The 27,594-nt window shown below is 39.3% G+C and overlaps 1 protein-coding gene across 3 annotated transcripts; it reads left to right on the forward strand.

Annotated features, from left to right (window-relative positions):
* Positions 1 to 1,887: 1,887 nt before the first annotated feature.
* On the forward strand, positions 1,888 to 27,107 carry ctage5 (CTAGE family, member 5). Of its 3 annotated transcripts, XM_053509905.1 has the most exons (29): positions 1,888 to 2,121; positions 2,450 to 2,583; positions 3,666 to 3,758; positions 3,842 to 3,947; positions 7,736 to 8,008; positions 9,619 to 9,719; positions 12,054 to 12,185; positions 13,141 to 13,162; positions 13,250 to 13,338; positions 13,595 to 13,666; positions 14,473 to 14,583; positions 14,698 to 14,769; positions 14,956 to 15,060; positions 15,155 to 15,277; positions 15,403 to 15,499; positions 16,001 to 16,047; positions 16,611 to 16,701; positions 20,124 to 20,262; positions 21,421 to 21,522; positions 21,639 to 21,699; positions 22,197 to 22,232; positions 22,569 to 22,636; positions 22,759 to 22,829; positions 22,928 to 23,062; positions 23,197 to 23,304; positions 23,699 to 23,794; positions 23,913 to 23,965; positions 25,950 to 26,088; positions 26,225 to 27,107. In XM_053509905.1, exons 1-29 carry the CDS (start codon positions 2,013 to 2,015, stop codon positions 26,383 to 26,385), a joined length of 2,946 nt encoding a protein of 981 aa, XP_053365880.1. In that variant the 5' UTR covers positions 1,888 to 2,012; the 3' UTR covers positions 26,386 to 27,107. The 3 variants fall into 3 exon arrangements, with proteins under 3 accessions (XP_053365880.1, XP_053365879.1, XP_053365881.1); XM_053509904.1 differs by lacking the exons at positions 1,888 to 2,121; positions 2,450 to 2,583; positions 3,666 to 3,758; positions 3,842 to 3,947 and adding an exon at positions 4,075 to 7,463 and having other exon boundaries at positions 23,702 to 23,794; XM_053509906.1 differs by lacking the exons at positions 1,888 to 2,121; positions 2,450 to 2,583; positions 3,666 to 3,758; ... (1 more) ...; positions 7,736 to 8,008; positions 9,619 to 9,719 and adding an exon at positions 9,797 to 9,927.
* The last annotated feature ends 487 nt before the right edge of the window (positions 27,108 to 27,594 follow it).

Below are 27,594 nucleotides of genomic sequence, written 5' to 3' on the forward strand. Positions count from 1 at the left end.
ATTTTATCATTAAAGTCCTCACTATTGCATGATGTTGTTGTGGAGATTTCTGCAGTGGTCTTATTTCTAGTGAATTTTGCTACGGTGTTAAATAAAATTTGGGATTGTTTTTGTTATTTTCTATAAGAGTGGAGAGATATGTTGATCTAGCTACACTAAGAGCTTTTCTATAGTTCAGGATGCTCTCCTTCCATGCTATTTGGAAGGAGAGCATCCTGCTTACAATTTAGTTTGACGCCATTTACGTTCTAATTTCCGAGCGGTCTGTTTTAAAGTGCATGTGTGGTCGTTATACTTGTGAGCGAGTTTCTTATCTCTAATAATTTTTCTTTTAACTAAAGCTACATTATCTAAGGTATAACTCAACATCGACTCTAAATATTCAGTCGCCTGATCGAGTTTTGTGGGGTCAGACGGTGATCCAATCAAAGTTGATTATTTTGGGAGATAAAACTCTGTGTGGTAGTTGATGTGAATGTTCGTTTAGTACGGTAGCACGGTGCTGTGCATACGTTATTACTATGACACACTTGAATTGAGACAAGATAGTGATCTGAGATAACTTCAGATAGTGGAGTTGTAAATAAATATCTTATACTTAATCCGAATAATATTATTAGATCTAAAGTGTGACCTGCTTTATGAGTGGGTCCTACTATACACTGATTTACTCCTACTGAGTCCAGTATGGAAATAAATGCTTTTCTCAGAGGGTCTTCTGGATTCTCAAAATGAATATTAAAATCTCCAGCAATTAAGGCCTTGTCTACAGAAACGACTCAGTTAGAGAGGAAATCTGCAAATTCTCAAAGTGTTTTTGTATAATAGTCAAATTATCATTGTGAATAACTGCGACGCCTCCTGCTCTACCAGTTAGCCGAGGCTGGTGTATGTAGCTGTATCCAGGAGGACTAGCTTTAATTAAAGCTACATACTCGTCCTGTTTAATCCAGGTTAGGGTTAATGCATCTAGCAGACGGTTGGTTTAGCCTGTCTCTCTGCTCCCTGTCCTGTGTGGCAACTGGCATTTCCAACAAAATTAGGTGCTTTACACATAGAAATACAAGGCAAAATACACAGCCATTAAAATTTAAACTGTCCACATGTTTAATGTAGTTACTGAAAACTGGCAGTAAATACTATTGGAATGTTACTGAAATTTTAAACTGCTTATCTTTCATAGACTAGATCTAAATTCTAAAACAAACATGATATTCAGACCTCAACTTGGAGAAAAGTTCATTTAGCAGGCCTTCTTAAATTTGAATTCAGTACCTCTGATCTATACTAAAGTAATTTTCATTTACACTAGTTATAAGTCATTTTACAGTAATGTAATTTAAAGGTACAGTAACCTAATTTAATTGCACAGTAATTACATTTTTAATAAACTATCAATATTTTTATCAATGTAGGTCACTTAATCTATTTCCATTAGACGCTCCTTAAAAGATCTTCAGACTTTTAATCAGTGATTTGGTCCAGTCAGCAAAACCAACACACACACATAGACAAGCACATTTATATACTGTAAGTGGCAATCTGGGGGTTTTTTTGGGGGGGTTGGGTTTTTTTTGTTTTTTTACAAAGACGTCTACCTGTTGTTTCTTTATTTAGAAAGAAGTTTTAAATTAAAGAATTTATTTATAAAGAGCTTAAAACCGACTCAGCTAGCACTAAACAACATAAGATCCGATTTTTATGAAAACGCTTCCTGGTAATATTCAGTAAAACATTAGCATCTGCACTGAGACACAGAGCGAGTGGGTCGCAGTCGTGGTCTCTGTCCTGTGTGATGTCACTTCCTGCATGAATGTGTTGAACCTGCGTTAATGATTAACGACCCTCAGTAACCTCTGATCCCGTCTCAGACTCGGCCCAGGCCTCAATCACTGCTCCTGACACTGCAACTACCAGTTTGCACTTCTTTATTTCTTTTTGTTTCTTTCTTTCGACATGAAGACACGCTGACGAAGTTGCTGATCTGGAACTGATGTCAAACTTCCAGCACCATGGCAGCTGAACACGTCTGTGTTTTACTGCAGGTTATTCTCAGTTTGGTGCTGCAGAGTTCAGGATTTATTTCTGATTATAAAACATGTGGAGACGACGCATGCGCACGTAAGTTATTATTATTATTATTATTATTATTATTATTGTAGACACTGAGCAATATATGTGCTAAATAGTTAGATGTAGTACAGTATACAGTATATAGTACAGTAGGATGATATTTTACGAAGACTGTATACCGTGACAAATTAATCTGAAAGGTTTATAATAAATGTTCTGTGTAAAGTTTGTAATGGTCTTATGGACTCAATTATTTGTCAATAATAATAATAAAAATAATGATGATGATGATGATGATGATTATTTTTATAATTATTATTGTTTTTCTTGTTAGAGGTGTAATTGAGTTGGTTTTATTGTGCTGTGCGTGTTGCAGGCCTGATGTGCCGTGTTCAGGCGGTCAGAGATCATCATGCTCAGGACTGCAGGTTTCTCAGCTTTAAAAATGGCGACATGATCGACGTTTACCACAAACTCACACACACACGGAGTGAGCTGTGGGCTGGAACTGTGAGAACACTCGCTGTTTCTTTCACTGTTTCTTTCCTAAATAAGGGTTCTTATTTATAATTAATTTTAGAGTTTAAAGGGTTTAGTGTTTAGGGTTAATAATGAGGGATTAGCATTCAGAGTAAGGGCTTAGGGTTTAGATTTAGGTTTTAGGGTTGAGTGTTGGGTGTAGAACTGAATCCCAAACTTAGGGTTTAGGATTCAGGGTTAAGGTTTAGGGTTTAGTGTAAGAGTTCAGAATTAGGGTTTGGACTTTAGAGTTAGGGTTTAATGTTTAGGGTACTAGTGTTTAAAATTAGTGTTGACAGATAGGGTTTAGGATTTATGGTTTAAAGTTAGTGTTTAGAGATAGGGTTTAGTTTTAACATTTCTGCCTTAGTGTTTGGGGGTTGGAGTAACAGTTTAGTGATTAGAGTTAGTGTTTTGGGTTCACGCCAATCAGCCATAACATTATGACCACTGACAAGTGAACTGAACAACACTGCTCACCAAATATATACCAGGAACTGGTGATAGAATCATGGGCACCCAAGTCTCACCCGTACCCAAAGACCATCCCGCCCTGACTGATCCCACAGAGAGTAAATGAGAGTAGATGCAGCACAAATAGCTGAAAAAAGATTATGGCCACCATTGAAAGATACCAGACTCGCCAGATCCAATCTGCTTGAGCACTCATGGGATGCACCAGACAAACAATTCCAATCCACAGGCCTCCACGCCATATTCCACATCATCCAAAAGGTAAACCGCCAATGTCCTGGTGCCAGACACCACAGCACACCTCCCTGTGGAGCCCTGAAGGCCCAAACCCATCCTGGGGGCACAAGGGGAAACCAAAAAAATTAGGTGGTTTTAATGTTATGGCTGATCTGCGTTCATTGATGGTTTAGGGGTTAATTGTTGTGGGAAAAGATGTGGAATAGATAGTGGAAAAGATGGAGTAGACACTTCTCAGATGGAATCTGCTTTAGAAAAAGGAAGGTGGAGTAACTCAAGTGGAGTATTCTCCACTCCACTATTTTTTTAACTGATATGTACATTTTACATGATTTGTAAATGACTTATGTTTGTTTTTTCAGATAGATAAGCAGTTTGGTTATTTTCCCAAAGATGCTGTAAAAATTGATGAAGTTTTTGTTGATGAGAAGAAGGAAATTGAGCTGCGTACTCAGGTAAGTCCTCAGGTTTATAGACCACACAACAGGGACACACATAGAGCTTATCCTCGACTCACAGGTGACTTTTTCCTTTTTAGAAAACAGACTTCTTCTGTATGGATGCATTCGGGACAATAATCTCAAGCGATGAAGAATTCGAAGATTACGAGTTTGGAGATCAAACTACTGAGACTAAAGAATTAGGTAACAGTGATTTTGATGATCGAGTCTCCAAAGACTCCGAAACAAATGACAATGTTGAAACGTGGCACGTTGATAATGATAATAAAGACAAAAGGAAACCAGAAGAAAGTGGATATTCCTGGATCGGGTCTGCTGTTAGCGGATGGTTTGCTAATGATGCTGATGAAGAAGGAAAAGGGAATGAAGAGCAGGAGAACTTTAAAAGCAGAAAATTGGCCTTGGACATGGAGCAACTGGAGGAGAAGGAGGAGGAACAACATAAAATTCTTGACTGGATTGGAGAGGGACAGAACAACCCTTTTGAATCTAACTCCAGGGATAAAACAGAGAATAAAGAGGATTTGCCTGATGAGCAGTCCAGTTCTTTGCTGGGAAGTGGATTAAAAAATGTTTTCGGTTTTGGAGAAGAAGATTCACCTCCTTCTGAAACTAAGAAACAGAGTCAGGATGAAAACATGCAAGATCTAAGTGAACAACAGAAAGCAATGAATCTTAAAGGGAAGGACTCGGCTGAGACGATTGCTGAAAATGAGAAAACTCGTGACGCTGGATGGTACAACAGCGTCTATCATAGAATCACAAACTTTTATGGAGATCCTTCTGATGATAAAAGTGAAGGGAGTTCAAGCGATCCAGGCATGAATGTAGATAAGGTCACAGATAAAAATCCAGAAGCAAGATCAGAATCGATTCTGATTCAAGAGACAAATACAGCCAACCAAGATAAGAAACAGGAATTAAGGCACCAGGATGACGCTGATGAAATCGATGAAGGATGGTACGGAAGTGTGTATAACAAAATAACAGGACTTTATGGAGATGCTTCTGTTACTGAAAGCACTGGAGTAGATTCTCAAGTAAGATCTGAACCTGAGGATGCACAGTCAAGCAGAGATGAAAAACTAGAAAAAAACACTGAGCTGAAAGTGAATGAAAATAATGATCCAGGGTGGTACGAGAGAGTTTATAGCAGAATTAACAATGTATACGGTGATAGTTCTGACATAAATAATGCTCCTGATGTGGTGAAAGATGTTGAGAGCCAAGCACAAAATGAAAACACAGAAGACACATCATCGTCATCCATATTTTCTATAAATGGCTTGGCGTCTGTGATTGATGGCCTAAGGTCACCTTTTCATGATGAACCCAAGTCAAGCCTGACTCAGTCTCATGACTCCAATGATCAAAGCGACGACATGATGTCAAAGACTCCAAATCAAGGTAAGGAGGAAAAAAGCGCTAATGATGACGTAAGAGATAAAAATGATGAGCTTAGTGTTAAATCACTGGATGTGATTAGCAAGATATCGGCTCAAAGACATGCTTTGGGTGAAGAAGACGAAGAAGAAAAAGAAGTAGAAGAGAAAGAAGATGTAGAAGAGGAAGAAGAAATGGGGCAGGATGTAAATGTAGCTGAGGCCCAAATCAATACTACAGAAAGTTCAATAGACTGTAATAAGCAGGATATGGGTGGTGATAGGGAAGATGCGTCCAAGGATATTAGTACACATTCAAATAATATACTTGCAGATGTAGATGAGTTGAGTGATCAGTCTGACTCTGGTTCAGCTCGTCTGCCCACTGGACAAAGGAAGAACATGATGTCGGTGCTTAAAGCTGATGAGACTGAGCCATTAACAGAGGAACCATGTGGGACTGAGTTTGCTGAACATGTTGTGAAGTCATCAAAAAGCCATGAAAGTGATGCAAATGCAGACAATGTTAATAAAAGTGTTCCTGAGAAAGGAACTGGTGAAGAAGGCCAAAAGTCTGAGAGTAAGACCGGGTTAGATTCAGGTCTTCAGGTCAGGACAGATGTAATAAAGGACAGTTCTGAGACTGTAGAAGAATCAGATAAAGTTCTGGATGAACGTGAAGCAGCAGATGTGTTAACTCAGACAGAAGAAGGAGGCATGAAAGTGAGGAGCAATGAGCCTAATATACATGACGTAGACATTACTCAGGGGGAGTATGGTGGAGATAAGAAAAGTCTTAACATTACACTAATGGGGTATGATAAAGAAAGAGAAGGTGAGGACAGTATTGAAATGGAGTCACCTGTAAAAAAAGACAGTGTTGACATTAGCCAAATGGAGTCAAGTGGAGAAAAAGAATATGAAAATGCTACTCAAATGGAAAGTGATGGAGAAAAGGAAAGTTTAAACTTCACTCAAATGGAGTCCAGCAGAGAAAACAAAGGTGAAGTTACTCAAGTGGAGTTTTCTGTAGGACAAGAAGATGTAGGTGTTGCTCAAACAATATCTGATAGAGAACGTAAAAGTATCGACTATACTCAAGTGGAGAATTCTGAAGAAAAAGATGGAGTAGACACTTCTCAGGTGGAGTCTGCTTTAGAAAAGAAAGGTGGAGATACTCCAGTGGAGTATTCTGGGGGACAAAGGGATGTAGATGTTGGTGAAACGGAATCTGATAGAGAAAATAAAAGTATCGACTATACTCAAGAGGAGAATTCTGAAGAAAAAGATGGAGTAGACACTTCTCAGGTGGAGTCTGCTTTAGGAAAGGAAGGTGGAGTTACTCCAGTGGAGTATTCTGGGGGACAAAGGGATGTAGATGTTGGTGAAACGGAATCTGATAGAGAAAATAAAAGCATCGACTATACTCGAGTTAAGAATTCTGAAGGAAAAGATGGAGTAGACAATTCTCAGATGGAGTCTGCTTTAGGAAAGGAAGGTGGAGTTACTCAAATGGAGTACTCTGGGGGCCAAGAAGGTGTAGATGTTGCTCAAGTTGAGACTGATGGAAAAAAAGAAAGTGCAGACATTACTCAAATGGAGTATAGTGAAGAAAAAGTAGGTGGTACTACACAAGTAGGACCTGATGAAGAAAAAGAGGGCATTAAGTTTAATCAAAAGGAGTCTGGTGGAGAAAAAAGTAAAGACCTAATTCAGAAAGAACTGCTGAGTTTAAGCACTACTCACGGTTTTGAAAACACTCACAGCATTGAAGAAACCAAACAGAACCTGGAGATTGATCCTGAAGACTCCAGAGAACCTGAAAAACGTGAAAGTGCTGCAGTAAAGCAAGCTGAAATCACACCAAAGAATGTACAAGATAAATCTCCACCAACAGACAGGTCTAAGACTGAAATTTTCAGCACGTCTGATGGAGATCCAAACGATTATGTCCACAACAGAAACAAAGATATGACAGTGGATGTTAAAAACCGCAAAGCACATATGTCAGCTCAGACACTGAAACGTTCATATCGCAACTTAGAAATTTATCTCAGTGAAAAAGACATAGAGGAACTTCTGAAGTTATTCAGTGGAGAAACGTTAGCAGGGCTGGATGTCATCATCGGACACTCTGAATATATAAACAATGAAGAGCTTGCTGAGCTTCATCACTTTAAAAAGGCACTAGAACATCTTCTAAATGACAGAAATCAAGAAATCAAGTCATCACTACAAACCGTACAGGCTGTCTTAGCAAAGCTAAGCAAGAAGTTTATGCCTGCGATAGCAGATGGCAATGTAGATAAAAGCTCAGGTACTAATGATATGTAAACATATAAATGTATACATTTTTAGGCTTTTTCCTTATGAATCAATATGAAATAAGTTCTCTTTAGAAAACCTTGAAGAATCATTTCTTCACACTGATCTACGTGCAGTTATCGATTTCTTCTCATAGTTATAGTGAATCAGGTTTAACAATTTTCAGAATGCTTAGTAGAACTGATAAAGAACCTCATATGAGCAGAGAGACATCCTGAAGTGCCAGTCTTCTAAAAATAAGCGTTCATGTGTCTCTCCCAACAGATCCTAGTCAGACCGAGTGTGTTAGTAAAACATGTGTGAGTACAACCGAGAGCACACCAATCTCTGAGCAAGATACGGGAAAGGAAATCAACATGGACGACAACATGGACGGCAGCTCCAGTAGAAATGAATCGGACAGTGTAATCAGTGGATCAGTCTTTAATGACCGACAAGTCGTCACTGAGAAGAGTCCAATTTTAGATGTATGGTCTCCTCAACCAGACACCAATATTATCACTGAAGAGTTTTTGGAACCTGAAGAATCCCAAAATGGTAAATACTCCCTGATTACACCACAGCTTTGCTGAATTCTGGAGTCTGACTGATCACAAGGTGTTGGTTAATTCTCTATGAGGGCAGCTCAAACAGTAGTGCAGGCTTATATTAATACATTATCATTCACAGGCACATCTACAGCACACGTACCACTGATGATAAACTGATGATTTACCTTTTTTTATAGGTAAAGCTGTAACTTTATTTATTCCGCTTTAAGACATCTTCGGGACAGAGAAGTTTCTTCTGCAGAAGTTAATTATCACTAAATCATTGTAGTGGTTAGTAAGTATTAAGGTGGTCTAGTGGTTAGGATTCGGCACTCTTACTGCTGGTTTGATTCCCGGTCAGGGAACATTCGCTTGAAGGTGCAGGATTTTAAGTACTTAGGGTCCAGAGCAACAGAGAGTGTGGAGGAGGTGAAGAGGTGGGTACAGGCAGGTTAAAATGGGTGGAGAAAAGAGTCAGGTGTCTTGTGTCATAAAAGAGTATCAGCAAGAATGAAAGAAAAGGTGTACAGGACAGTGGTGAGACCAGCGATGCTCTACGGCTTAGAGACAGTGGCACTAAAGAAAATACAGGAGGCAGAGTTGGAGGTAGCAGAGCTGAAGATGTTGAGGTTCTCTTTGGGAGTGACAGGGAAGGATAGGATCAAGAATGAGTTCATCAGAGGGACAACCTATGTTAGAAGTTTTGGAGATAAAGTCAGAGAGGCCAGATTGAGGTGGTTTGGACATGTTCAGAGAAGAGATTGTGAATATATCGGTAGAAGGATGCTGAGGTTGGAATTGCCAGGCAGGAGGTCTAGAGGAAGACCAAAGAGGAGATTTATGGATGCAGTGAGAGAGGACATGAAGTTAGTTAGTGTGAGAGAAGAGGATGCAGAGGATAGGGTTAGATGGAGGCAGATGATTTGCTGTGGTGACCCCTAAAAGGGAACAGCTGAAAGACAAAGAAGAAGTAGTGGTTAGTATTAAAAAGAAGAAGAAAAAGAAGACATGACATGGCTTTATGCATGAGGATAAAATAAGAGATGAAGTTAAAGTGATGATGAAAAGGTAAAAAAAAAAACAATCCTGAGCCTGTATAGAGTATGTTGATGAAAAAAAACTGCATAACAAATGATAGCTAAAATGAAGATAATCATAAGATAAAATACGCATAGGTACATACACTCCCACAGTCACTGACTCACTCATCGTTTACGCAGCCCTATCCTCTAAACAGGGTCGTGGGGGGGGCCTGGGGCCTGGAGCCTGGGAGAGGGCACCAGTCCTTCAAAGGGTGCACACACACACAAACCCTCTCATTCATACACTATGAACAATTTGTAGCCCGATCTGCATGTCTTTGGACCGTGGGAGGAAACCGGAGTAGCTGGTTTACTGCACTGGGGGAAACCCACCAAGCACGTGGACTCTAAGTGGGAATTGAACCCTTCGACTCTGGATGTGCAAGGCGACAGTGCTAACCGTTAAGTGGGCCGCCTAGATACATACAATAGATCTTATCTATTTTTTTATTTATTTAATAATAAGTGCATATTGCATTAGACCGTCGTGTATTTATTCCTCACAAAACATCTGAATCTGCTTTCTTTTTGGCAGGAGTTCTGTATGCATACACGGTCCTTGCTGCTGAATTCACAAGTGAAGCGCTTACGTACATGGTGAAGGCAAGTGCACACGTGAAACAGGTCATATGTGAGGTAGGAACAGAAATCTGATCCACTGACTGCTCCTTTAAGACTACACTCCCTTCTGGAGTTTTTTTTTTTCTTTCTGTACACTTGACATGTCACCAAATGCAGCTCAGAGCAAAGCCTAGGATCTGGGAATGTTCATGTTAAAGATCAGGGTAATCTCACGGCACATCAGGTGAAGAATTTTAAAATGGACACTGATGAAGATCAGAAGGTGAGTTTGATCACCTAAAGACAGACAGGGAATAGAGACAGGGCTGTATTTACTGCACTGATTAAAGTCACTGACAGGGCTGCTGGGACAACTGAACGCCACAGGTGTCCAAATGGCACAGTCAGCTCAACTTTTAATGATTCATTGCTTATTTTAAAAGTATATTATAATTATTATAATAATAAGTAGAGGAATAAAATACTAATTTTGACTTGAACTGAGTTGTATGAAACTTTACACAGGCACTAAGCCGGAGGACAGCGGTCTGGCCTTGCGCATGCGCAGACCAGCTTTGCACGTAGCCATTGTGGCATTCTTTTATTGGTGACGTGTGAAGTAAACCATTTTGCACCACAGAGGGGTGTCAGCTCACTACAGTGACCGAGATAATTAAACATTAAAAACAATATCAAGTCAAACCTCACTTAATACTCATAAACATTAAAGAAACGTTTAAAACATAATTGTAACAATTCGCCGTGACTGCGCTGAGAGTTTATATTAGACCGTAGTGTGACACGATTCCCCCTCGAGCTGCTGCAGTGCGGTGCTGTTCCTCTGTACGCAGTGCGCATGCGCTTGCCGCTATGGAGCGAAAACAGATGGAATAACTAACTAGAGATAAACAAATAAATAGATAAATAAAAGTAGCGTCGGTTTATATAAATTTAAAATAATCATGGCGGAGGATTTTAATAATGAATCGAATGTTATCAAGGCGAATGATACAAAAGGAAGCGCAAATATTTATTACACTATTGCGATGGAGAAGATTAGGGATGTAAGTGGCATCTTATTGTTGTTATTATTATTGATTTCTAACATTCTTCTTTTGGAATAATGTGTTTAAAGTATATGTTCATGTACTGACTGTAAGAGTTATAATAACCTGAATATAGACACAGGTTAAAGATAACAGCTCCTTAGTTTGATGTGTTTATTTATATAGTAAGCTTTGTTTGTTTGTTTGTTTGTTTGTTTTTGGTATTTGACATCAATAATCAATTAATCCATGTGATTGTATTACAACACTGTACTCATACTGAAGCAGTTTCATTTCATTATTTTACAACCTCAACCACAGACCTTGTGATTTTCCATGTAAACGTTTTATAGATTTACACATTTTCAAATCTTTTCCTGAACATCTGATGCTAAACCTGTAATTTTCTTTAGGGTAAGACAAAAATGAGCAGGTTGATGAAATAAACAGGTTGTAGTGGCGTCCACATCCCAGCATCAGGTGTATTTGGACAGAGAATGCTTGGTGGGTTTCCTCCCACAAGGAAAGAAGACAGGCAGTTTTGGTTAACTGGCATTACCAAATTGCCCGTAGTGTATGTGTGTGTCCGCGACCCTGAATAGAGGATAAAGTGGTATAGAAGATGAGTGAGTGAGTGAGTGAGTATTTGTGTGGATAGGCTCCAGGCCCCCGCAACCCTGTGTAGCGAATAAAGCCGTATCTACGATGAGACAACAGTGGGTGTGTAATCATAATGATGGTTGTATATCATCAGTGTATATCATCACAGCCCTTAAAAAACACTGTACATCTCTATTAATTTGTGCAGAATAAATGATCATTATTAAAGTATTTAAAAAGGATTCCTGATTGTATATATAGTTGAATGACATAATTTGTTTATTTGCACATAGAAAGTTATGTTTTGTTTTTGTAACCAGCCCGTGTATCGAGTATTGCGATATATTGTCATATACTGATATACTTTTTTTAGGTTTTCATTTTCATTGTATTACATCTCTAAAATACTATCCAGTGTTTGCTTTTATCTCATTAAAGTGGTTAAGAGATTTATGCTCGAATTGTTGTTCTAATCTCAAACACAGGAGCTGAGAAGTCCCAACTTTTTTTTTCTTTCTTTTTTTATATTTAACACAATTTAATAAAAAAAGCTTCTTGATTTAGGCAGTTTTTTACTGACAGGATTTTATATCCATTATAAAGTTTTTTAGTATTATATCTGTACTACAGGTTCCAGTAAAGCCTTGTGTTTTGCAAGTTGATAAGCAAGACAAAGAAGAAGCATTCATTTGCGCAAGTGACACTATTGCATTTAAAACTGTTCCTCTTTCTATCGAAGGTCTGATTTGATCTGTCGTTGCAGGTTGTGATGTCACTTCCTGACGATATGCGACCCGGTCCTGACCTTTACGGGTTGCCGTGGGAAGCTGTGATCATCACCGCCGCTTTGGGTTTATTCACCTTTCTGCTTTTCACCTGCAGATTCATACACGCTGTAAGAGACCACTTTAAACTCATTAGGTTTTGGACAAGAAGTTCAAAAGTCATGGCACCCTTACAACCATCAGAACCATCAGTTTCGCTAATCATTTGTACAATCCATTAGGCATGTAAGTCTACCTGGGTCTTCAATAACTACCTGGACTCCATATTAACATCAATTAACATCAGCTATTATAACTGAACTGCCACCCACCCTACACACTGTATAAATGCAGATCATTTACTGCTTTCTGTTTCACCCAAATGAGGATGGGTTCCCTGTTGAGTCTGGTTCCTCTCAAGGTTTCTTCCTATTATCATCTCAGGGAGTTTTTCCTTGCCACTGTCGCCCTCGGCTTGCTCACCAGGGACAAACTGACCATTTTGATTCATACAAATTCACATTTCATACAAACTTAAATAATTCTTTTGACTGTGTAAAGCTGCTTTGCGGCAATGAAAATTGCTAAAAGCGCTATACAAATAAAATTGAATTGAATTGAATTGAATGTAGTGTTGCATTAAAAAAAAGTAAACAACTTATAATTATAAAAAAAATTTTTTTTAAAAAGGTCCATAGAACATTTCAGAGAAGTATGTTGAAAATATTTCTACAATAATGATATTATGTGGTCATGTTGCCGAGCCCTATTTTACATTTTGTTCAGTAATCTGAGACCAAATAATTAAAATTGCCTAAAAAATGTATAAAATAATCTGTTTCTGTACATTTTACCAACAGCATGTTCAGATTTTTTCCTTTGATGCTGTAAGTGGACAGAAACACTATGATGGTTAAAGTTCTCGCCTTAAAGTCAGGGCGTGTTCTAAGTGTTTTGCTGAATTGTCTTATGTCAAAGCCAGCCTCGGCGCTCTAATAGACAGACTCTGTATATTATCTGTAATAGATTAACACTATATTTCACACGCCTGTGTAATGCGTCCTGTTTTCTTTTCTCTCGTTACAGATCAAGAGCAGATTATACTGCAGTAAGTCATTCATTAAAGACTTATACTGTATGAACATTCGCTCTCGGCTGTGCATCGATTCTGACTTCTTTTCTCGTTTGTTTCCAGGTAAAGAGAGGAGGATGGGACAGAAAGTGGCGGAGCTTCTAGAGGAGAAGTGTAAGGTTCTGGAGACGCTCAGTGAGTGTGAACACAAGGTGGGTGAGGAACAGATCGTTGTTTTAGCGGTCGCGTTATATCACACATGCAGTCCAGGTTTTAAAGGTTTTCAATAGTTGAACAGGACACCCGAGAGAGAGGAGTGTTATTGCATCATCAAGCATAAGAGCCAATCAGTATGCAGTATAAAAAAAGAGAAATGTTCTGTCTTACTTTTGCTCAGATATATTACGTTACACTGTATTGTATGTTTATTATATATTGTATTGATGTGTGCTTGGTGTGTCCTGACAGTTTAAGAAGCTGGAGACAGCACTGCAGAATGGTGGAGTTTCAGCTCAGGAGTCAGAGAGAGCAGATTTGGAGGTAGAGTGAGCATTACACGAGGATCATGCAACATTTTACTTGATTTCACTCCACCCTCTTATACTTCACCTTGTTACTTTACTTTATTTCCTTTTTAACTCGTACGCATTTGTCTGCATGCTGTGTATTTCTGTTTATAACTGGCTGATTATGAATTTACCAGACTTGTGAGTCAGCACAGGGGGAACGTTGAACTGCACAAAAAAAAATAATTTCATCATTATGCTGAAATGTTAACATTACAGAAAGTTAAACATTACAAAATAAGATCAAATATTCATCACGCTTTCATCTCATTTCACTTCTCTTATCCAGCTATCCTTATGTTTTGCCGATATGTATAAGTATGCTCCTTTTCCGAACCCAAAGTTCTTCCGTACCCTCGACTCATTTGTGTCTTGTATACTTTCTCTGCTTGGTTTTCTTGGCCGTAAATAGTTTCCTGCATGACCTGGTGCTTGTCAACTTTCAAGAGAACGCACTCTTCAGCAGAAATGTGTGTACGGGATATGTATGTGGCTAGCTTCCATGAGGACATCTAAATAAAGCTTACTACAGCTGAGGATCAGAGTTGAACTCTGGATTCAATTAGAATTAAGAATTTATTTGGGTTAAATCCCAAATAGCGTTAAATGGAAAACTAGTGTACTATGACTGTATGATCATAGTTAGCTTTGTAGCCATAAATTAAAGGGACACGGATGTTTTAGAGGCATTTGAGAACCAGTATAGAAGCAATTATTAAAAAGACGAAGAATGTTTTAATACTACTAATACTTAGATACTTTTTTGTTTTATAATTAAAGGCCATGTCTAAGAAGCTGGAAGAGGCGAATGCGCAGATGAAGAGCGATATGGAGAAGATGCAGCAGGAACTCGACATGCAGGACCAGCTCAGGAAGCAGCAGGAGGAGCAGGTAATGCATAATAAACTTTATTTATTCAGTATAGCTGATTTTTTATTTTTTATTTTTTCAATGCTGTTATCTGGAAAAAAACATTTATTCTGTGTGCCTGTGTGTGTGTTCCAGCTTACCAAACTGGAAGAGATGTTAAAAAAACTAGAAGAGGAGGCCACGGAGCGCAAATCACAGCTAGAACAGGTATGAGAGCATCTTTAATGTTATTAATGAGGCAGAGAACATGGGGTTAAAGCAGAGTTCCCATGCTCTTAGACATGATTGGATAGAAGGTGGAGAGCAGGAGTGTGAGCTCAGAGACAGAACAGTTCCTTATAAATATAAAAGCTTTTAATGTCTTATGCGATTGTGTGAAACATTGCGTTCCAGGATAAAATGACTCTGAAAATCCATGAGATGAACACCGAGCGATTGCAGAAGAAACTCCAGGAGGCTAAAGAAGAGAACAGCATGCTACTTGAGAGTAAAACACAGGTTCGTCTGTCTGTCTGCGCGCGTCTGTCTATCTGTCTGTCTGTCTGCGTACGTGGGTTTCTATGTGTATGTAAGTGTATCATCTGGTTCCCAGTTGGAGCAGGAGGCAGAAGGATGGAAGGAACGACTGAGTGAGTTAGAGGAAGAGAAGAGGATGAACGAGACCTCACACAACAGAATGATGGAGAACTGCGTGAATAAGGATGAACACATAAAGGTACTTCTCTCTCTCTCCCTTTCTCGATTTTCACGTGAGATGATTCATTTGTATTATTGGTGTCTTTTAGAGGTTCACAGCCCTCGCTCTCCCCCTCTCCGTCTTTCTCTCTCTCTTTCCCTCAGTCTTTAACAGAGTGTCTGTTGAACATGAGAGATTGGGACTCAGAGGAGGAGAGCGCTGTTAATGACACGAGTGGGTCGGAGAACAAAAATTCTTCAGGTCTGTACGTTTTGTCCTATGGAGCCCCTAAATGGACATGGGTAATAGAAAAAATGGGTGAAAGAAAATCTTATGAGGGTAAAAAAACTGTGTCTTGCAGTCTGACTTTTGTGCTTATAACTGATGATAATATTTATTGTAGTGTCCCTTGTCCTGTTGCGTGAGCAGTATGGTCTCCTGAAGTATTTTTCTTGACTTCAGGAATGGTTTTAGGTCTATGTTTTGACCCTCCTGTATCCTGTGTTTTGTTTTGTTCCCCCCCCCCTTTTTTTCCCTTCTCCAGATTTTTTTCTTTTTTGCATCCCATGTTCCGATAATTAAAAAAAAAAAATTATTAAATTTTTTTCCCACAACAGGTGTTTTTTTTTTTTTTTTTTTTTTTTTTTTTTTACCCACCCATGTCCTTATGGGCCCTATAAAATCCACATTTCAACTGATTGAAAATATAAGTGATGCTGATACGATATGATCTGAATGTTAATGAATGTTTCATTCTCGCAGATTGCAGGCAAAAACAGAAAGTGCAGAAACTGATTAATGCAGCAAAGGTACAGTTTGTTTTTTGACTGAAGGTTTTGTGTCTTGTCATGTTTTTTCCTTTGTGTGTGTGTGTGTGTTCTTTACACACTTCCTGGAGAAGCAGTGTTTTCTCCATAATAGTACAGCCATGGTGGGCTTACACCTTTTTTTTTTTTTATCTAATACCAAAAATCTATTACGTACTGTATCTTGCACTATGATAGCAGCTGCCTGATGCTTGAAAAAAAAAAACATATCCGTGAAATCAATGTTTTGAGAGGGAGAGAAAGAGAGCGGGTAATAAAAAATTTTTAAAAAATCACAAAAATTTAAAGTGCATTTGGATTTAACCTCTCTATCTCTCTCGATTAGTTCAGTCAGTTTGTGCAGCGCCGTAGCCGAGTAGTCAATAAAGCAATGACGCACGCTTCAACTCAACTCAAAGTACAGTCATAGTAATAATAGTATAATGAAAATTTTCAGCGCGTGCACCCGAAGCCTTCATCATCCTCTTGATACTGTGCCTGAAATGTTTTTTTTTTTTTTGGGGGGGGGACCGCTAGGAAACTCATGCTCATGTTCTCGTTCACAGATGAGTGCAGATTTAAAGGCCATGGAGGAGGACAAGGCCAGAGTGTTCGCCAAACTCACTGATGAAATCAAAGCCAAGGAGGATCTTCAAGGTTTATATTCTTATTTAGTTCACTACACTCCTCTTTACTGTACTATACTACGCCACGCGTTTCTACACTACACTCTACATCACTTGACTACATTTTGTTTTACACTTTACACTGGTTTACTACACCACACTCTGCATTAGTACATTTCACTATGCTTCACTTTCATTCCACTTTACTTCACTTCACTATACTACACTACAGTGCACTTCACTTTACTTCTTGCCTTAGTAAAAGCTGTATCAGTATTTGCTCCATATTACTCCACATCACCGCTTTACTCCAACTCTTTTTCCCTTCATTCAATTCAATTCAATTCAATTTTATTTGTATAGCGCTTTTAGCACTGGTGAGCAAGCCGAGGGCGACAGTGGCAAGGAAAAACTCCCTGAGATGGTAATAGGAAGAAACCTTGAGAGGAACCGGACTCAACAGGGAACCCATCCTCATTTGGGTGAAACAGAAAGCAGTAAATGATCTGCATTTATACAGTGTGTAGGGTGGGAGGCAGTTCAGCTATAATAGCTGATGTTAATTGATGTTAATATGGAGTCCAGGTAGTTATTGAAGACCCAGGTAGACTTGTAAGAAGTTCCAGTCATGAACTATCGAACTGTCAAGTCCCCAGAGAAACAGTTGCCAACACCAGTCAAGGCCAGAACCGTCTTCTAGGTAGAGAGAACCATCCCCAGACACCAGACGCATCCCAGAGAGACACACGGGGCATCCATGTGACGAGATCTTCAGCCAGAAGCGGGGCACCAGAATGGGTCAGACAGGTCCGGAGGGCAGAGGGAGTCTGGATCACTGGCAGCTCAGGAACGACATGTGTAGCTCGACAGAGAGAGAGAGAAAGAGTGAAAGGGGGAGACAGGAGGAGAGAAGAAAGAGAAAGAGGGGGGGGAAGAGAAGAAGAGGAGAGATGGCAGTTAGGTATGGTCACAGTCACACAATGTATAATGTGAATGTATATTAACTGTAGAGTGCAAGCAGAGACTCCGGCAGGACTAACTATGACAGCATAACTAAAAGGGAGAGCCAGAAGGAAACACAGACATGAGGGCTTCCTGACATGTAAAGCAAACAATCACCTCACCGTCAGCAAACCTGAGTGATCAATGAGAGTGAGGAAGACAGCATCCAAACATACCAGTTCACCATAATACTCTACGTCCATGAGTCCCCCAGATCTGCTCCTTTACCTATGGCAAATCTATTTATAAAAATGCTTGGCTAAATAAATAGGTTTTTAGCCTGGACTTAAACACTGAGACTGTGTCTGAGTCCCGAACACTATTTGGAAGACTATTCCATAATTTTGGAAAGAAAAAGCTCTGCCCCCAGCTGTATTTTTCATAATACGCGGTACTGACAAGCAGCCTGCATCCTTTGATCGAAGTAGGCGTGGCGGATCGTAAGACACTAGCAGTTCGCTCAGGTACTGCGGCGCGAGACCATTTAATGCTTTATATGTCAAGAGTAGTATTTTAAAATCAATGCGAAATTTCACAGGGAGCCAATGGAGTGAAGATAAGATAGGGGTGATGTGCTCATATCTTCTGGTTCTAGTGAGGACTCTCGCTGCTGCATTCTGGACTAGCTGAAGCTTATTTATGCATCTAGCTGAACAACCAGACAGTAAGGCATTACAATAGTCCAACCTAGAGGTGATAAAAGCATGAACTAGTTTTTCTGCGTCGTTTAGCGACAATAAATTTCTTATCCTGGCAATATTTCTGAGGTGAAAGAATGCTATCCTGGTAATATTATCTACATGTGCTTCAAATGAAAGGCTGGAATCAATGATCACACCAAGGTCTTTCACTGTTGCATTTGATGGAACAGAAAGGCCATCTAAAGTTACGGTGTGATCTAAAATTTTACTCCTAGCTGTATGCGGTCCTATGACTAGAACGGATTTAGCAGAAGGAAGTTAATTAGCATCCAATTTCTTATGTCCTGCACACATTGCTCAACTTTAGTAAGCTGTTTTTTCTCATCAGGCTTTGCTGAGACATATAACTGTGTATCGTCAGCATAACAATGAAAACTAATACCATGCTTACGGATTATGTTGCCCAGAGGAAGCATGTAAAGGGAAAAAAGCAGTGGACCTAAAACCGAACCCTGCGGAACGCCAAACTCCACTAGAGAACATGCAGAATAATCACCATTTAAGTCTACATACCTATAACGATGGGTCAGATAGGATCTGAGCCAGGAGAGGGCTGTCCCCTAAATTCCTACTACATTTTCTAATCTGTGAAGAAGAATAGTATGATCAACGGTGTCAAAAGCTGCACTGAGGTCAAGTAATACAAGCATAGTTACACAACCCTGATCAGAGGCCAATAGAATGTCATTTACTACTTTAACGAGTGCTGTCTCTGTACTGTGATGAGGCCTAAATCCTGACTGATACAGTTCATGTATGCCATTTCTATGTATATATGAGCATAGCTGCTCCGCTAATATCTTTTCCAGAATCTTAGAGATAAAGGGGAGGTTTGATATCGGCCTGTAACTGGACAGCTGACAAAGGTCAAGGTCAGGTTTCTTAATTATTGGTTTTATAACTGCTAATTTAAAAGATTTTGGAACATAACCAATGCTGAGTGAAGAATTAATTATTCTCAACAGGGGTTCTGTTATTGCTGGTACTATCTGTTTAAGAAAATGTGTCGGTACAGGATCTAATATACAGGTTGATGAATTTGAAGAAGAGATGAGTGAAATTAGTTCATTCTCTTCAAGGGGAGTAAAGTATTCTAGGTTCTGATCTGACATGGCTAGATTAACATCTGCATCAATTACATTGTTCGGTTTCAAAACCTCAATTTTATGCCTAATATTTGCAATTTTATTATTAAAAAAGTTCATGAAGTCCTCACTATTGCATGATGTTGTTGTGGAGATTTCTGCAGTGGTCTTATTTCTGGTTAGTTTGGCTACAGCATTAAATAAGAATCTAGGATTGTTTTTGTTATTTTCTATAAGAGTGGAGAGATATGTTGATCTAGCTACACTAAGAGCTTTTCTACAGTTCAGGATGCTCTCCTTCCATGCTATTTGAAATACTAGTAATTTAGTTTGACGCCATTTACGTTCTAATTTCCGAGCGGTCTGTTTTAAAGTGCGCGTGTGATCGTTATACCAGGGAGCAAGTTTCTTATCTCTAATAATTTTTCTTTTAACTGAAGCTACATTATCTAAGGTATAGCGAAATGTTGACTCTAAATATTCAGTCGCCTGATCGAGTTCTGTGGGGTCAGACGGTGATTCCACATTGCTCTTGACCACATTCTTTAAGGCTGCTCCTCACATTCCTCCATCCCGTTTCTCACAGTTTTATGCTATTATTCTCCGCTGTGTTTTACTCCTCTGTAAGAACTGAACATCTCTGTGTTCCACTTTGGCTTTTGCAGAGAGTCTTAAACAGCTGCAGCGTGAGAGAGAGTCAGTAGAGGCAGAGAGCACCATGTACTCGAGCGAAATAGAAAAACTTCAGCACAAACTGCAGATCATGTCCGAGGTGTACCAGGAGAAGGAACTCAAACTGCACAGGTGACCGCTTTCTTCTATCCACGTGCCAAGTCAGTTTCCGAACAGTTCCAACACCTCTAACTAACATGTGCAATATATACAGTGGTGTGAAAAACTATTTGTCCTGATTTCTTATTCTTTTGCATGTTTGTCACACAAAATGTTTCTGATCATCAAACACATTTAACTATTAGTCAAAGATAACATAATTGAACACAAAATGCAGCTTTTAAATGATGGTTTTTATTATTTAGGGAGAAAAAAAATCCAAACCTACATGGCCCTGGGTGAAAAAGTGATTGCCCCCCTTGTTAAAAAATAACTTAACTGTGGTTTATCACACCTGAGTTCAATTTCTGTAGTCACCCCCAGGCCTGATTACTGCCACAACTGTTTCAATCAAGAAATCACTTAAATAGGAGCTACCTGACACAGAGAAGTAGACCAAAAGCACCTCAAAAGCTAGACATCATGCCAAGTTCCAAAGAAATTCAGGAACAAATGAGAACAAAAGTAATTGAGATCTATCAGTCTGGTAAAGGTTATAAAGCCATTTCTAAAGCTTTGGGACTCCAGCGAACCACAGTGAGAGCCATTATCCACAAATGGAAAACATGGAACAGTGGTGAACCTTCCCAGGAGTGGCCGGCCGACCAAAATTACCCCAAGAGCGCAGAGACAACTCATCCGAAACATTTTGTGTGACAAACATGCAAAAGAATAAGAAATCAGGAAGGGGGCAAATAGTTTTTCACACCACTGTATTGTCGTTCAGGCTGTCCTGTTTATTCCACTTGCTAGGTTTTTGGTATTATTTCCCAATGTCCAACACACAGTCCATCCAACAGCAACACAGTGGCTGGCTGTGTGCATAGATTTCTGACAGAGGAGTCCATACCCTTTAAGAGATCAATAAGATTACAAAACTAAGATTACAAAAGTTTTGAATCAGTAAGATTCAAAACTAAGATTACAAAATTCTCAAGAAACATATGTTTTCTTTTCATTCTAAACAGGAGTGTCTAATTAAACATCCAGCAAAGTAGAGAGAGAATGGATAGCTTGCTAGTCCAGTCAAGAGACTAAATCAGAGAATGTTTAACCTTCATGTAACAACCACCCAATCATAGAGCAGAGATATGAATTCAAGTGGACTGAATATATTTTTCTTCACTGCAGGATGTTAACGGTGGAGGAGAAGGAGCGCTCACAGAAAGAGGAGCAGCTCAACAAAGCTGGGAAGAAGATCAGCCTGGCTACAGACGAACTCAACTCTTACAGGTTAGAAACTGTGTGTGTGCGAAATCACATTCTGTAATAATTGATTTTGTTTTTGTAACCAGCTGTTAATCATGCTAAAGACCATGATGATTATTTTTTTCTTCTGCTTCATGCAGACAAAGAGCCAAAGACCTGGAGGAGGAGATGGAGAAGTCCAACCAGGCCTACAGAAACCAGGTACAGCTGCCTGTACTAAGTCATGTTTTGCTTGGGGATCAAATACTTATCTCCCTCATTGAAATGCAACTTAATTCATAACATTTGTATCATTTGAATTGCGCTTTTTCTGGATTTTTGGTTGATATTCTCATTCTCATCCTATGATTGAGTCCTAAACCTTTATTAAAAAAAATATAGGCCCTTTTACTTCTTTGTAAGTGGGCAAACTTAGAAAATCTGTAGGAGATCAAATACTTATTTCTCCCACTGTATTAGCAATGCCCGCCCACTTTATCATCCTGCTGTGCAAATATCACAAACTCGCATTTAAACACACAAACACACATGCACCAGGTTTGTGAGAATCTAACTGCACACACAATCCACACTCACTGTACATACTGTAAATCAGATCAGAAGTCCTGAGTTGTGAATGAGGACATAAGACATTACTGTAATAAAAGAAACCTGAAGGCTAGGATTAATATGATTGTGTTTTGTTGTTGTTTTTTCAGATTGCTGCACATGAGAAAAAGGCTCATGATAACTGGGTGAGCGCTCTGTTTCATCCTCTAACTCCCAGCTCTAGTGTATAAACTACACATGATGTACATGATATTATACATTTCATAGTAATTCACGTTCCATGGTGATTTCTGCTGATTCTCAGGGGATCATTTCATTCTGGAATTCTTCACATTCTATAATGATTGGCATTCCATAGTGATTTTTTTTGTTTTTGTTGTTTTGTTATCCACAATCTGAATTGATTCACATTCCGTAGTAATTTTTTGTTTTTTTTTATTTATGTTAGCTCCTAATAATTTCCATTCTGAGGTTCTGTGTTGTTTAACACTTATTCTGATGTTGTATTGTTCATGCTGTAGCTGGCCGCCCGAGCAGCAGATCGAGACCTCGCTGACGTCAAGAGAGAAAACTCAGTACTGCGCCAGAGGTGGGACGAACCACAAAATACATCCTTCACACTTATTAGTGTAATGTTAAATGAACATTATGCACTCTTACTGCATATTAATGTGGTGTTTTACCTTCGTTTGGAATCTCATCTGAGCGCAGATTAACAGACTCGCAGTTTAAACTGGAGCTGATGGAGAAGAACCCTCAGGCTCGAGCACCGCTGATCAGAGGTGAAGCATGATCAGAGACATTTTATCATAATGATTTTGAGAAATTAATGCATTAGATGTTATAATGACGATGTCGATGTGCGTACATGATCCTCCAGGTGAGAGATCTCCGTATGGGCCGTCTCCACTCGGTCGTCCCCCCTCAGAAACTCGGCCCTTCCTGTCCCCCCCGACCCTGATGGACGGGCCTCCCAGAGTCTCGCCACCGTTTCAAATGATGCCAGGCGGCAGAGGTGACCCTTTTATTTAAAACATTATATTGTATATTATTATATTACATTATCACAATGTAATTTATTATCAGATAAAGGACAACCTAAACACTCTTTTAAACACTCTATTTTCTCTCCCTCTCTTTCTCTCTCAGCACCTCCTGGTGGTGTGGAGGGTGACAGAAGTGTTTCTTACTCTGAAAGCGGCTCCCCAACTTGGGAGAGAGAAAGGGACAGAGAGCGCAGGAGTCTCGGCCCACCAGGTGCAGTGCTTTAAAGTGACAGAAAAAATGTCAATTAAATTATGAGAAGAAAAATGTAGTTCTATTTATGATGATTATCCAAGCCTTAAAAGTTCACAAAGCTACAATTCCAAAGCAATTCAAGTAAAAGGGAAAGTGAATTGTGAAAAAAAAGTGAAAAAATGTTTTTTTGTTATTCGACGACGGTTTTTGTGAACTCCTCTTAGCCGATGTCATTAAAGGTAAAATCGGCTGTTTAAATCCAAACATGGAATTGCGACTGTATGTAATTACCATGTGACGTCTGTCTCTTACATTCCTGATTTCCACATTATTGTTGACTCTGGGCGGTGAAACGCCTGGCCGATATTGACTGCATTTGTATATGAAAATCTAAATATTTACATTACCACAGCAGGTCCAGATCCAGGACTTGTGTACAGAAGACCTCTCTCAGCTCCGTTTCTGCGAGCACCGCTTCCTCCTGATGCGTACTACAATGAGAAATCAGGTAAAATCTGTTTCCGACTCCACTCTAAATCTGTACAGAGTAATGCGCGTCTCCTGAAATGTCCAGACACAGACTGATGTTCGTACTGCTTGTCTCTGCTTTCATGTTTTCTTTGCAGATATTTCGTTCGGGGCAGAGGGTGCTGGGTTTAGAGAAAACGGGATGCGAGATGTATGTTTGCTTCTGTCCACACACACACACACATATATACACACACACACAAATTTGTGTGAAAATTACCACCACACATGGTTGTTATTACAGTGGGGCAAAAAAGTATTTAGTCAGCCACCAATTGTGCAAGTTCTCCCACTTAAAAAGATGAGAGGCCTATAATTTTCATCATGGGTATATTTCAACTATGAGAGACAAAATAAGTAAACAAATCCAGAAAATCACATCGTTGGATTTTTAAAGAGGTTTATTTGCAAATTATGGTGGGAAATAAGTATTTGGTCACCTACAAACAAGCAAGATTTCTGGCTCTCACAGACCTGTAACTTCTCCTTTAAGAGGCTCCTCTGTCTTCCATTAATGGCATCTGTTATCAGTATATAAGACACCTGTCCACAACCTCAAACAGTCACACTCCAAACTTCACTATGGCCAAAACCAAAAAGCTGTCAAAGGACACCAGAAACAAAATAGTAGACCTGCACCAGGCTGGGAAGACTGAATCTGCAATATGTAAGCAGCTTGGTGTGAAGAAATCAACTGTGGGAGCAATTATTAGAAAATTGAAGACATACAAGACCACTGATAATCTCCCTCGATCTGGGGCTCCACGCGAGATCTCGCCGCGTGGGGGCAAAAAGATCACAAGAACTGTGAGCAAAAATCCCAGAACCACACGGGGGACCTAGTGAATGACCTGCAGAGAGATGGGACCAAAGTAACAAAGGCTACCATCAGTAACACACTGCGCCACCATGGACTCAAATTCTGCAGGGCCAGACAGATCTGCATGAAGAAATGGGCCAAAATACCAGCAACAGTCTGTGAAAACCTTGTGAAGACTTACAGAAAACGTTTGACGTCTGTCATTGCCAACAAAGGGTATATAGTAAAGTATTGAGATGAAATTTTTTTATTGACCAAATACTTATTTTCCACTATACTTTTCAAATAAATTCTTTAAAAATCCTTCAATGTGATTTTCTGGATTTTTTTTTTCTTATTTTGTCCCTCATAGTTGAGGTATACCTATGATGAAAATTACAGACCTCTATCATCTTTTTAAGTGGGAGAACTTGCACAATTGATGACTGACTAAATACTTTTTTGCCCCACTGTATATTATATTAAATTATATTATATTATATTATATTTACAGTTAAACCTTGGATTGCGAGCATAATTCGTTTTGGAAGCGTGCTTGTATATCAAAAGAGATGATGGAAACTGCTGATGCGTTCGACAACCCAAAAATACTCATATAAAAATAATTAATACCGAATATAGAGTTAAAAATAAAACTAATTTACCTGCACTTTACCTTTGAAAAGAATCGTGACTGTTGTTAGACGAGAGAAGAAGCGGGAGCCGTGGGCTACTCTGTAGGACGACTTTCACACACACACTAACAGAATCACTCTTCTCTGACAGAGAGTTTCTGTCTGGTTACTGAAATCTACCTATTTTTGCAAGACTTTAACAAGAGATCTCTCTAATAACACTTTTTTTGCTGCCTTTTAAGGATTTAGTGGAAACTTGGACACAAAATAAAAAATATATGCTTTACACTTGGTCACAGTGTTATAGTAAACAGTACACACGCGCACAATTGACTATACAAGTGATGCACACACTAATACTGAGTATGGGAGACGATTACCCACAATCCCACAGTGCGCGAGGGAGAACCACCATTGGCTCACTTGTGATTACATGACGTTCGGCAGACAAAGCGCATTTGCACTACCCGTATATCAAGATAACTCGTTTAAGAAGTTAAAATCTATTTGCTCATCTCTCAAAACACTTGCAGGCAGATATATAATTTTATATGGTTTTAAACCTCTTTTAAAAGGTTACTATATTTTAATTTAAAATAATTTTACTGTTTTTTTTTGTTTGTTTTTTCCATGTGAAGTTCTTTTTAATTTTTATACATTCCAAGTTAAAATATTTTGGGGTATGTGTGTATATGTTACAGAGTGGACGCTCTATGCCCGGTGCTGATATAAGGGGAGGGCCACTTCCTCCTCCACCTTTTCCTCCACTGGACCCCCGAGACCCTCATTTCCCTCGTCGAGCTTACCGTCCTGATTTCTTTCCTCCTCCTCCTCTGGCCAGTGAGTTAAACTTCATACTCGAAGGTCACATAAACAAAGATATCACCTGATCGGCTGCGTCACTACTGCCGGTTTAAACCGTCAGTAATTGTTACTGTGAACATTACAAATCTGAATGTTTTGTTTGTATCCACAGTGCGAGGAGTTTTTCCCAGAATTCCTCTTCCTCCTCACATACCATTCCCTCCAATGAGACCTCCAAGTGATCATCTTTTATCCGAACCTCCATCCAGACCCTCACCTCCAGGCAGTGAGCAGCCTCCTGAGCAACCTCCGTCTGCACATGACATCATCTGATCCCTCACTTCTTCCCTCCATAAATCTTCCTCTGTCCTGTCTCCATTGTGTGTCCCCGTTTAATGCACCCTTGCAGACAAGTGTGTGTCACAAGGTGAAGAGAGAAGTGTGTACAGCGTGCAGTGACTTCTGGGGAATTTCCCCTGATATCAACTTGATCTCTTCATACTAGAAAAGCTCACCAGACTGCACCATGAGATTCAACCAGAATTTATCACTTGAGAGGGGAAGTGAAAAAGGGTGCATTGTGTCACTTCCTGTTCCTTTCTTCAAGGGCTGACTTTGTCCGTGTCTTCATTGTGTCATCACATTTCATTATGGGTTTGTTATTTTTTTGTCTAGACAGTGGGATGAAGCTCTTTAAACAGATCTCATTTCTGGTACACGGCCACAGACTTGGTCCTGTGTGCTGACGATGTAGATACAGAGTAGATGTTTGTATTTTATGAAACAACATAAGACTCACAGATCTTCATATTTGTTGTAGTCATATTTAAAAAAAAAATTCTTATTAATAATTAGCTGAAAATGATGTGTAAATAGAACCTCCTCTATTGATATGGTCTTGTGAATAATGTGTACATACACAGAATATAGTGAATTGTGAGAAACATGGTGTAATGGTGCAGAACCGTCCCTGTAGTTTGCATATTTATAGAGCGGATGCTTTATCATCGAAATGCAAATGAGAACGTTAATAAAAGAAATTGTCCTCCTATGAACAGTGTGTCAAAATATGTTCCCTTACTGGCCAATTAGTGCCCCATATTCCATGCAGAACATGTTACCCATAATGCACACTAAAGCCAGAGCAGAGCAAAATCATTGACTTGTACCAAAATATCAAACGCAGTGTTCTAGCGATTCCTTATTTGTAACACTGAGCCTTGTTTTATCAACGGTCACATTGGGTGTAAAAGTTCTTTTTTGTGTGTGTGTGAGTGTGTGTTGTATGCTAACAAATAGCAATCAGCTCTAATTTACCAAGCACCTTTCCAGCACAAGTGATTAACATTAAGCCACACCTACAAACCTCCAAAGGAAAGGGCACAAAGAGCTGAAATCAACATAATGAGAGCTAATCGCTGAAAGGAGTTTCTGTTTAGTGTGACATCATAGATAATTACAATAGTGCAGCTCAGCCACCTCAGCAGAACACTTCCTTTTTATAGGGTACCATTACTTTTGTTCATATTAACTAATATGGAG

Source organism: Clarias gariepinus, chromosome 13 (assembly GCF_024256425.1).
Source record: "Clarias gariepinus isolate MV-2021 ecotype Netherlands chromosome 13, CGAR_prim_01v2, whole genome shotgun sequence".
Classification (NCBI taxonomy): Eukaryota; Metazoa; Chordata; class Actinopteri; order Siluriformes; family Clariidae; genus Clarias; species Clarias gariepinus.